Source organism: Drosophila mojavensis, unplaced genomic scaffold (genome assembly GCF_018153725.1).
Source record: "Drosophila mojavensis isolate 15081-1352.22 unplaced genomic scaffold, ASM1815372v1 contig_74, whole genome shotgun sequence".
Lineage (NCBI taxonomy): Eukaryota > Metazoa > Arthropoda > Insecta > Diptera > Drosophilidae > Drosophila > Drosophila mojavensis.
The window spans coordinates 14853795-14863209 of NW_025318899.1; the positions used below are offsets into that span (position 1 = coordinate 14853795).

At 37.1% G+C, this 9415-nt stretch overlaps 3 protein-coding genes across 4 annotated transcripts; 2 read left to right on the forward strand and 1 right to left on the reverse strand.

Annotated features, from left to right (window-relative positions):
• Positions 1-1355: 1355 nt before the first annotated feature.
• On the forward strand, positions 1356-3310 carry LOC6582571 (L-threonine 3-dehydrogenase, mitochondrial). The gene is made up of 6 exons (XM_002008235.4): positions 1356-1579; positions 1656-1905; positions 1970-2096; positions 2185-2332; positions 2642-2747; positions 2806-3310. Exons 1-6 carry the CDS (start codon positions 1465-1467, stop codon positions 3125-3127), a joined length of 1068 nt encoding a protein of 355 aa, XP_002008271.1. The 5' UTR covers positions 1356-1464; the 3' UTR covers positions 3128-3310.
• Positions 3311-3619: 309 nt separating this feature from the next.
• LOC6582572 (myb-like protein I) lies at positions 3620-8046 on the reverse strand. 2 transcript variants are annotated; one of them, XM_032731797.2, is made up of 3 exons: positions 7626-8046; positions 5833-6036; positions 3620-4028 (listed from the first exon to the last, which is right to left on the reverse strand). In XM_032731797.2, the coding sequence occupies exons 1-3, from the start codon at positions 8041-8043 to the stop codon at positions 3841-3843; spliced, it is 810 nt and encodes a 269-aa protein (XP_032587688.1). In that variant the 5' UTR covers positions 8044-8046; the 3' UTR covers positions 3620-3840. The 2 variants fall into 2 exon arrangements, with proteins under 2 accessions (XP_032587688.1, XP_002008272.2); XM_002008236.4 differs by having other exon boundaries at positions 3960-4028; positions 5807-6036.
• A 101-nt stretch (positions 8047-8147) lies between these two features.
• Positions 8148-9260, forward strand: LOC6582573 (vacuolar ATPase assembly integral membrane protein VMA21 homolog). Its single transcript, XM_032731799.2, has 3 exons — positions 8148-8236; positions 8725-8814; positions 8880-9260. Exons 2-3 carry the CDS (start codon positions 8737-8739, stop codon positions 9117-9119), a joined length of 318 nt encoding a protein of 105 aa, XP_032587690.1. The 5' UTR covers positions 8148-8236; positions 8725-8736; the 3' UTR covers positions 9120-9260.
• The last annotated feature ends 155 nt before the right edge of the window (positions 9261-9415 follow it).

A 9415-nucleotide genomic window follows, 5' to 3' on the forward strand; every position in this document is an offset into this window, starting at 1 on the left:
ACAATAACAGAGCTTTTTAACAGCATTTAGATGAAAGTTCTACTGAAGAGAGGCAAAGCAGAAGCGCGATGGGCGCTCCGTTCTATAGTAGTAGAAAGTGAAATAGTAGTAAGCTCATATATAATAGTTAGGTATGAGAATATAAGTATAATATAAGAGTAGCAGATAATAGTAAATAAAGAGTCGTGATCAATACTATATTACTACTATATTATAAGGTATAATACTTTTTAAGAAAACTACTCAAATTTGTAATACTATTATATGATTAGTAGAACCATAGTATGTAGAGAAATAGTAGTAAAAAGTTTAAAAGTAGTAGTAATTGCAGTATGACTAATAATATCTGTTATTCTTTTTAGTATAATCTAAATTTCTACTACTAATATTAAATTTTTTATTAATTTTATATAGTTTTCTTGTAAAATTTATATATTTACATTTCTTACTACTTATTTACAATTGTATAGAATTTGTAATATTTGCATAGGAATTTTTATTAATATGGAGATGTCAAAATACGATATGCCAGAATACGATTGTAAATTAGTAATGCAATTTGCATTATAGTCAGAGCATAGCAAGAACCATTATGTGTAGTAAAAGCAGAAGTCGAACAGTGTTATAGTATATATATAGGTGAAAGACCTTAAGAGCACTGGCGTGATTTCAGTACAAAATAGGGGATATATTTTTAGGCGTAGAAGGCTAGAAGTATATTAATCTGTAATCATAAAGTGAGCATACACACATATACTACATATAATTGTAGATAAGTTTCTAAATTGTGCAAGTAACAAATACGATCAAAGCAATCTACTGTCCATTGTCATATGTAAAACACCCTGTAAAATTATGCTTCCATGTATTTATTTTCTTGTTTTTGTTTTTTTGCATAACCGACACACGAAATAGCGATATAGACCTGCCTCCAAAAAGGAAACTTGCGCAGCTAAACTATGTTAATTGTTGTTGTTGTTGTTGCTGCTGTTGCTTTTCCTTTGATTGTTGTTGTTATTGTTGTTGTTGCTATTGTTATTGTTATTGTCAATTGGCGGGCCTCCTCTCGGTGGCAGCGTGCTGCTTTCGCTTTTATTGAATTATAAATGGCAAAGCCCGAGCAAATCTTTGCCATGGTGACAACAACAACAACAACAACAACAATAACGTCTCATAATGAATCAAAAAAATGAGAAAATAAAAAACGAGAAAATTGAGTGTTTGCCAAGTGTCGACAACTAGCGAATGGAAATCCGAATGCTCACCCGATATGTGCGCGAATAGGCGAGTATAACATATAGTGAATTATATTCGATGCTCGACGTTCGTAAAAATTATTTGCTGAAATTCAAAATCAGTTGAATATTGTAACTCGCTGCGTTGCGGCGTTGCGGGTCCGGTGTCCAGTGTCCAGTGTCCAGTGTCGCTTGTCGCTCAATCCTTTCCGTAGTAACCCAGTAGAGCATGTGGCGCAAGTGCCTCAGCAGCCTGGTGGCCAGTCAGCGGCAGATGCAGCCGGTGGTGCGTCTCCTGCATCAGCGTGTGCCCGCCAGCAGACCGCCAAAAATTCTAATCACCGGTTAGTGAAGGGATTCAAATAAATATATATATGGATGGGACAATTCTAATCACTTCCGTTTCCTGTCTGCCTCCAGGTGGTCTCGGCCAGCTGGGCATTGAGTGCGCCAAGCTGATGCGCTCACAGTACGGCAGCGAGAACGTCATACTCTCGGACATCATAAAGCCCAGCCAGGCGGTGCTGGAGAATGGACCCTACATCTTTGCCGACATCCTGGACTTCAAGGGTCTGCAGAAGATAGTCGTCAACGAGCGCATCGATTGGCTCATTCACTTCTCGGCGCTGCTCAGCGCAGTGGGTGAACAGAATGTGCCACTCGCAGTGAGGTAGGTGCCGCAAGTAGTGCCAGCTAGCTCCAGGTATTACCTAACTTTACCCAACCAACTTCAGGGTCAACATTGAGGGCGTGCACAATGTTATCGAGCTGGCGAAACAGTATAAGCTGCGCATCTTTGTGCCCAGCACGATTGGCGCCTTTGGGCCCGATAGTCCCCGCAATCCAACACCGAACGTTACAGTGAGTGCCGAAAGCTCTGCTCCCGTTTCAGTTTGTTCAATAATGGTGACTTGCTCTCGTTCTCTCTCTTGCTCTCATTCTCTTGCAGATACAACGGCCTCGCACTATTTACGGCGTATCCAAGGTGCACGCCGAGCTCATTGGCGAATATTATTATCACAAGTTCGGCTTGGATTTCAGATGCTTGCGCTTTCCGGGCGTCATTTCCAGCGATCCACCAGGCGGCGGCACCACAGGTAAGTCGACATCGGGCTAAGATCATTGACATAAAGAGAGTGCACTAAATTGATTAAATTATTTAATAGTTTTATTAGCATACACTCTTTGCTGTTAAACGTAGCGTAACAAAGTGCATATTCATATGGAATGACATTAGTTGGGGAAAGGAAATTGTTGCTTGATAATGCAACGATAATTTGATAATAAAAGTAGATCTTCAGTTGAGTCTATCAAAGTCTATATTAGAAAGAGTATAGCTAGCTACCTCTTCATAATCTTAACTGACAACCTAACCTCACTTTTCTCTCTCTCTCTCTATCATGCAGATTATGCCGTTGCCGTCTTTCATGAGGCACTGCGGCATGGCAAATACACTTGCTACCTGCGGCCAGACACACGTCTGCCCATGATGTACATTGAGGATTGTCTGCGGTAAGTGCAGAGATCTATAGGTTGACTAGAGCTCTCTCTATATATTATTTCTCCGTAGTGCTCTGCTGGAGTTCATGCGCGCGCCCAATGAAAAGCTGAAACGACGCGTCTACAATGTCACGGCCATGTCCTTTACGCCTGAGGAGCTGGTGGATAAGCTGAGCAAGCACGTGCCACATTTGCATGTCACCTACAAGCCGGACAGCCGGCAGTCCATTGCCGATTCCTGGCCGCAGGTGTTCGATGATTCGGATGCGCGTCGCGACTGGCACTGGCAGCACAAGTACGATTTGGACAACCTGGTCGACTTCATGGTCAAGGATGTGCAGGAGAACTACATCAATGTGGAGAACGGAGAGCGGCAAACGCTTACGATTTAAGAGCAGCATTTATCTGCAACTACAAAGTATTCCACACCATCAAATAAGATTCTAATGGCATTTAAAAGCATTTCAATGTACAATTTGTTCAATTCATTATGTACACAATGACAAAATATAGCAAATATACACTATGAACTTTTACAGAAGCAATTTAATAAAACTGAAATTAGAAGAATTGAATAGTTTTGGAGTATTGTTTTCTTGAATTGAGCTGTGTCTCTATTATGGGCAATTCATTGCCGAATTCGTTCATAGGTTGAATATTTCAAATCTCTATATTCACCACAGCATTTATTCACCCTCCATTTATCGATAAGCGAGTGGATGAGTTATCGAAAAATATAAAGAGAATATAAAATACATCGTTTCGATACAGTATAAATATATCCCATTTGGATTTTACAGGACTTAATAACTTAAATATATATATAGAATATATATTTAATTAAAATTATTCAATGATCATTGAAAAAAAGCCACGCTGAAATGTTTCACATTCAATTATATATTTGTTTAGGGGCTTAACTCTTTTATTACACTTCACTTAAGTAAATTTAAGCACCTTTTGTATTTGGGACTTGCATAAAAATTCATTTAGTGTTATGTTCAAAGTCTTACTATCTACTTAGACTACGTTATACAATGCATTATGGTTAGTTAAGGTTCTATGTATAAATACATATATAGTGCTTCGTACGACAATTAATGTGTTAGATCTCAAACTCTTCGGCCGCATCATTGTAGTGATAAAGACAACCGCCATGTGTGGCTATAAACAGATCGGCTGCCTCATCTTTCAATTTGGATTCACATTTAGCCTCTAGTATATCATTTAGGGACTCTAAGGTATTGCATAATTTTTCAGGTTGTTGTGGCTGTTTAGGTTGTCGTTGGCCGTCTGTAAACGAGCAGAGAGCAAAGAGGGTTTTCTTCTATCAGTTTTATTTTTCAATTTTTATTTAATTTTTTTTTTTTTTTTTTTTTAAATTAAGGTTTTCCCAACTCCGAACTGTTTTAGTTAGCAAAACCTTTCACAAAGTGTTTGTTGATTTTTTTAAATATAAATCTGACTTAAACTAAGTACAGAATTTATTAGTATTTGGATTTCGAGCTGATGGTAAAAAGTACTGGAATATATTCCTGTAAAATAAGCATAAATCGGTGAGTAGATAAGCGATATGTTGTTCATTTTACATTTTTACCGAGTACAACTGTTAATTTTTTAGTTTTCAAAAGGATTTTAGGAAAAAGGAATCGTTTTTTTCCAAATATTAGTTCATTTCAATTGGTACAGGACAAATTTTCCAACAGATTTTAGGAATGCAAAGCTAAAAAAGGACTGCATAAACTTCCTGAAATTCTATTTTGGTTGCATAAATTAAAATTTTGTATTGGCCTGGAAAATAGCAATTGAAACTGAATTTTTTCAACAAGGAAAAAAAGATTAAAGATAAGATAAAAATATAAGGAGTATAATATTCCGAATACTAACTTCAGTCATAAAAGATCATTCCATAGGAATTAGGCTGATTACAATAACGTCTCTTTATTTATGATATATAACTCAGATTATAAGTTCTAAATTTATTTCATAATGAGCGAATAAATTTCGAATTAAATAGTGAATTTCGGATTGCACATTTCATAAATTATAAGAGATGTTGGGAAAACACAATCATAATGATGATCAGACGAAAGTAACAAAAGAGAGAATTTTAGGAATATAAGAAATAAATAGAAAAAAGGAGCGGAGAATTCTTCCATGGTCTCGAACCGCCATGAGAAGGAAATTAGTTTGAGCAAAATAAGAAAATTGGAGTTAAAAGAAAAAAAGCAAACGTGTAGTTTGAGTTTAGGTACAACAAACTGCACACCATAAAAAATCGTAGAGCAAACACTTTGTGAAAGGGCTGTTGCTTGCAAAGCTTGTGCCAATTTAACTTACAGCTAGATTAGACTTTATTAGGATATTGCTTAAGTGTTAGTTAATTTGATTGCAACGTTTTTCATAATAATTCAATTATTAAATGTTCATTTTCAATTTAAGTACATTAAGTAGATTCAAAACCGTTTCGTTGCGAGTACTGATACAATTATTTCTTCACTTTTTTCTTTTTGTTATTTGTACAATGCGGCGATATAAAACAATGCACTTGATATATGTATACAAACACAATAGGTATTCAAATATATGTATAGTTATTTATATACATATATAAATGTTATTGATTGATTGATTAATTGATACGTTTGCCATTTAAATGTGGATATTTTTAACAATTGCTTTGGCTAATTTCTATTGCTTATTTGATTTGTTCATTAAGTATACGCGATGTTGGCACGCCGACAGTTTCTACAGATTTTGTGTGTGTGTGTGCGTGAGTATGTGTTTATATGTGTTGTTCTGTATGAGTAATATGCAAATTTTTGGATATACATTTAATATTAGCAAATACGGCGGCAAATGGAAATATTTTGTTTATACTCTTGCGGTGACAGACAGAGAGACGAGTCGGTGAACTGTTGCATGTTGTGTTTGTGTTTGTGAGTCTGTGTGCTATATACAAAGATTGTACACACATACATACATATATATATATACATATACATATAAACATATAAATAGAGGCTATATGCATGTATCTAGATCATGTGCGACATCATGCAACGACTCACATCACGGTTAGCGCGATGCAAATGACCTTGATAATGTTGATGGATGCGTGGATGCAACAACTGCTGCTGCTGCTGCGTTGACTGTTGATGTTGATGCTGCTGCTGCTGTTGCGTCTGTTCATGCTGTTGCTGGTGCTGCTGCAGTTGCTGCTGTTGTTGCACATCATTATCGTAGTCCATTAGGCAGGCCTGCGTGCCAATCATTTGTGTGGCGGGCATCGAAAAGAAATCTGTTTAAAGAGGAACACATTAGTGTGTGTCTGTGTAACAGAATTCATATACACATATATGGAAAAAGTTCAAATTGCTATATTCAGTTTAATTTATTAATTTGGAATTGCGTTTTCAGCATTTTCCAAATGCTGACGTTAGCTTTGCAGTCGGCGTCGCTGTTCGCGCCGATATGTCCCAATTACGGTTCATTTATAAATAGCCGGTAAATACTGTAAGCAGCGTTGACAGTGACAGCGACGTCAACGGCGACAGCGACAGCGACTGCAAAGCGACAAGCAGTGCTGCCATTGGTTATCGGCCTAATACCTCCCGTTCCCCCTGCCATAACTAAGCTCTGATTGCGCCGTTGTCAGCGATAACAGGTAAAGATCGCCACCTATAAAGCATGTTGTTTAGCTAAACGTAAGCGATAACCTAGTTGTACAATTAAATAACAAATTATGAACTATATAACAGCTGATAGAGGAGCTTGAAAAACGGACCTTATAAATAAATATAGATCCAAGCTTGTCGTTGGGGTCGAGCAATCAGCGATAACTTGAAATTTTCATTTAAATTAAATACCCTGCAGTTAAACAAATATGAACTGGGCTGCATTGAAATATATTGAAAGATACAAATATTTTTAAGTTTTAAACTATCTGAATTCAAATTATTTATTGCACTCAATTTTCGAAAACAAAATTTTGAATTCTCTATACAGGGTATTTTATAATTGATCACTGTCAATTCGATTATTTTAGACGTTTACAATGATGTCATAAACAGCGATAGCAGGTAAATTATAAACCCAACTGTACAAATATCTATATACGATATATATTCTTTGCTATAAATGTATACACATATACATATTTATGTATGTATATATGCATATATAATCTCAATATATGTTTGAAATCTTTCTGCCGGTAAGCGTACAGTCATATTGCTCATAGGGTCAATAGGTGCTATATTATAAATTTATATACATACATATACATATATTAGTTAAGAAATATGGATCGGCTTATCACTTGAGGTTATTAAACTAGGTTGACAGTTTTGTTTTATCAGCTGAATCTTAATTATATTTAAATATAATAAAAAATTGACAGAGATAACCGAAATACCCTATAATAGAGAATTCCAAAGTATTTGCAACGATTAAAACTTTTACTAAATATTTAGATTACGTCCCTATATACACACATATGCATTTGTTGGCATATTTCTGTTTATTATATTTTATGAATTGGCGAACATTTCTAAACAGAGCTAGGGTATCACAGTTGTGACCCAATTGCCAAATTAGAATCTCTTCAGATAACAATAAATGAAAACAATTTCTGATAAGCATGGCCCAGAAAAATGGCAGACGAAAAAATAAGCACATACATAGGCCCGCACAAAAGCGTTGCCAACAAGTTACAAAATCGAATTTTGTAACACAATTTACGAAATGTTTTCCATCGCATGCGGCAGTCAAAGAGAGCGCACATTTTTAGTTGCTGTGCGGTGTGAAAAGCTCAAGGCCAACCGCAAAAATATGTTATGCACTAAATGTAAGCATTTAATTTATAATTTGATTTATGCGCATAATTACCGTTGCAATACTGTGCGACCAGATCGGCATCATCAAAACGGCATCGCTTGACGGCCGTCAAGTTGTCCATCTCCATGTCCAACTTTTCGTGTCCCATTGCAAAGCAGCGCTTCTTGCAGCGTGCTGTTGCGGCAGCGTCAGCGGCTTGCGTACTGTCATCCCCAATGTTGTCGTTCACTTGCATTTGCATTGCCTGTATGTTGTTGTTGTTGCAGCTGTTGTTGTTGTCGTCCGAAGCGGCAACTGCATTGTTTACAATCGCATAGCCATAGTAGCCGTTCGATGCGGTAGCAATGTGTGAGACGACACGTGCGTTGAAGGGATCCACCACTGGTGAATGGCGCGGCGACGGTCCACTTTCGAAATGGACAGGCGCAGAATCACCATGTGCCCAGCACTCGAAATTTGTCAATACCATCGCTGATGCTATCGGTGCGCAGTGGAAATTTCCCAAGAATATATTGTATTAAGCGCACATACACTCACGCACACATTAATGCACGAATCCACAAGCAAACAACAAACGCGTTGTGTATTGAACGACACTCGCTATTCGACTGTACGTGCACCGCTGCCGGCGGCGTCTATACAACTGCAACGAGCCACTCTCTGTGAGTTAATTACTTCAAAATAGCAGCATTAGCGAAATGGTGGAAAAAACAAATACAAGCTTAATTAACACACGCGCGCACGCAAGCACCAATCGAAACAGACGCTGACGCCAATTGTTAAAAATAAATACAAATGGTTATATGAATCGATAAATCGATATATTTACTGTGCAATGTAATGTATCAAAAATGTATCGATATTTTATTCACAATTGGTTGTACAACATTTGTTTGAACAAAATTTAAAATTTATTTAAATTAACTCTTAGAATTGTTTATTTATTTATCATATCTGATAGAGTCAGCCAGCTATTCAACACAAACCTTTATTTATTAAATTTCGGTACGTTGCCACCTAATCAAAAAATACTCGATTACAATAGGCCCCTGCCGATAAGATTCCCAAAGTATCATGTGATTAGCACGTCAAGAAAACAAGACAACAAATATAATAAATATTTTGATTTGTCAAATTAATTTACTTTTAGTATTTACCGAAAATGAGCAACAAAAGCAAGAAGGCCACTGGAGGTGCAAGTGATGCCAACCAACAGAAACTAGCCAAACAGCGTTCACATGTATGTAAACACAATGACCCCGTTTTGCCGGTTATTTATTTGCTTGACATGTAATCATTTTGTAGGACTCTCAGGACTACAGCGCCTTTAAGGTGGTCCTCTTCTACTGCTCTCTGATAGTATTCCTGCCCGTGGTGACATTTTTCGTACTTAAGGGCTTCGTACTGGAACGCTTCTTCACCATGTCAGATGTAAAAGTGAACATTGCTGCTGCGGTGGGCGCTGTGGCCGCACTGCACGTTTCATTGGGCGTTTATATCTATCGAGCCTATTTTGGTGGCTCAAAAGCATCCAAAGAAGATTAACTGGCATCGACTCCAAAAGAGCAACAATTGCGACTGTTCCATATGTATCATTTCCAATTACAACGTTTTATGTTTTCGCTGCGTTCGTTTGTTATAAGCATTAGCGTTAAGTAAACTAATTACACACTATCCAAACGAAAATATTGGGCATCTCTATTTTGTGGCCTTGTGGTGAGTGTGAGTGAAAGTTGACCTATATACGTATGTATGCATGTACATACATGTGCCGTGCCTATAAGTTTTATTGCATAATTCCCGATAACAAAACACGCGCAAACATTGTAAGTCCATTTGGG